Source organism: Arachis ipaensis, chromosome B09 (assembly GCF_000816755.2).
Source record: "Arachis ipaensis cultivar K30076 chromosome B09, Araip1.1, whole genome shotgun sequence".
Lineage (NCBI taxonomy): Eukaryota > Viridiplantae > Streptophyta > Magnoliopsida > Fabales > Fabaceae > Arachis > Arachis ipaensis.
In genome coordinates this window covers 128769003-128770734 of record NC_029793.2, presented here as the reverse complement: position 1 = coordinate 128770734, position 1732 = coordinate 128769003, and the positions used below count along the sequence as shown (strand labels likewise).

General features: G+C 38.3%; 1 protein-coding gene across 1 annotated transcript; it reads left to right on the top strand.

Moving 5' to 3' along the window:
- On the top strand, positions 358-1556 carry LOC107619700 (lectin CPL). The gene has a single exon (XM_016321995.1). It carries the CDS (start codon positions 438-440, stop codon positions 1311-1313), a length of 876 nt encoding a protein of 291 aa, XP_016177481.1. The 5' UTR covers positions 358-437; the 3' UTR covers positions 1314-1556.

The following is a 1732-nucleotide window of genomic DNA, read 5'->3' as shown; positions in this document are numbered from 1 at the left end:
TTAATTATGACAAAAATAACATGATTTAATTAATTATATATGTTAAATTTTAATTATTAAAAAATATCTTTAAATAAAAAAATTTTAAAAATATTTATTTTAATGATTTGCCAAACTAAAAATTAAAACTTTCAAAAAATTTAAATGTCTTTCTTCCATTTTAACGCCAAACATACCCATGATCGTCGTTATCAGTGACACTAAAAAAATTAAAATTTTTAGTCCTTAAATAAACGTGCAAGATAATTAATTAATCAAAATAAGAATATTCTCTCAAAATACCTAACAATTACTCTATATTATATGAGGCAATGGTAGCCATGGAATGCTATCATGCATCCATGGCGCTCTATATATACCCCTTAGATGTTAATTAGCACACAACACACTCCATTCCCGAACAATAAACACTCATAATCATTTATCAAATCGTCACCATGGCTATCTCGAAACCCATTGCACTTGTTGCTTTCATAACCATCCACCTAGTGATGATGATCCACACCGTGAACTCTTCAAAAGAGGTCTCATTCACCTTCGAAAGTTTCGAGCCGGGTGACTTGGATATCGTCCTCGAAGGCGATGCCACGATCTCAAAAGACAATGACATACACCTTACTAAGGTGAACGATGCTGGTGTCCCAGCACATAACAGCGTGGGTAGAGCCTCGTACTCTGCCCCCATCCGTCTGTGGGACGCCATCACCGGAGAGGTGGCAAGCATTTCCACCTCATTCAACTTCTTCATTAAAGCCCCTTACGACCAGAACTCTCCCGCCGATGGCATTGCCTTCTTCGTCGCTCCACACGACTCAACCCTCCCTCCTGACTCCTCCGGCAGATTCCTCGGCCTTGTTGCTGGCACCTCGGTTACCCGCGGCGGCAACTCCACCGCTGCTCGCTTCAAAGCCTCATCAGCGGCCAGCAACAAATTTGTTGCCGTTGAGTTCGACACCTACACGAACCATGAGAACAAAGACCCAGATTACAAGCACTTCGGAATCGATGTTAACTCCATTGTGTCGTCAAAGTACACAGAGTGGACATACTGGGAGAATGGAGCAGTGGAATCAGTGAGCATAACCTATGATCCTGTCGCCAAGAAGCTCAAGGTTGTTGGTGTTTATGGGACCCACGATCGCATCGAATTGTCTTATGACATAGACTTGAAAAGCGTGCTTCCAGAGTGGGTGAAGGTAGGGTTCTCTGCCTCCACGGGAGAAAATACGCAAGTCAACAACCTTCAATCTTGGTCTTTCAGTTCAACCTTAGTGACCGATGCTCCTGAAGGCCATATTGCTACTGTTGTGTGATTCTAATTGAATATTTGGATCCATCCACTATATATGCATGCCTACCTACCTTCCAATAAGGACAACCACTTAAGAACTCAGTCCATTATTATTGTGATTGAGCATGCATGCCTATATTTGTATGTTATTTAATTAAGGTTGTGTTGCCTATATATGTTTAGTTTGTGTCGTCATGCTCTGGATTATTACATATGATGTTCTATAAATAAATTACTTAATTATGTAACCTTTTGTTGTCTCTTATACTTTTCCAATTTCTTTCCTCATTTCCTTTGCCTGCTTTATCTTCTCATGTGAAATTACTATTTTAAGAGACAACAAAACTTAAGCCTCAATCAGCTTAAAATTATTTCATTTTATATTTATTAATTATTACTAAAAAAAATATAAACAATAAAATAAATACTAAGTAATTTTTA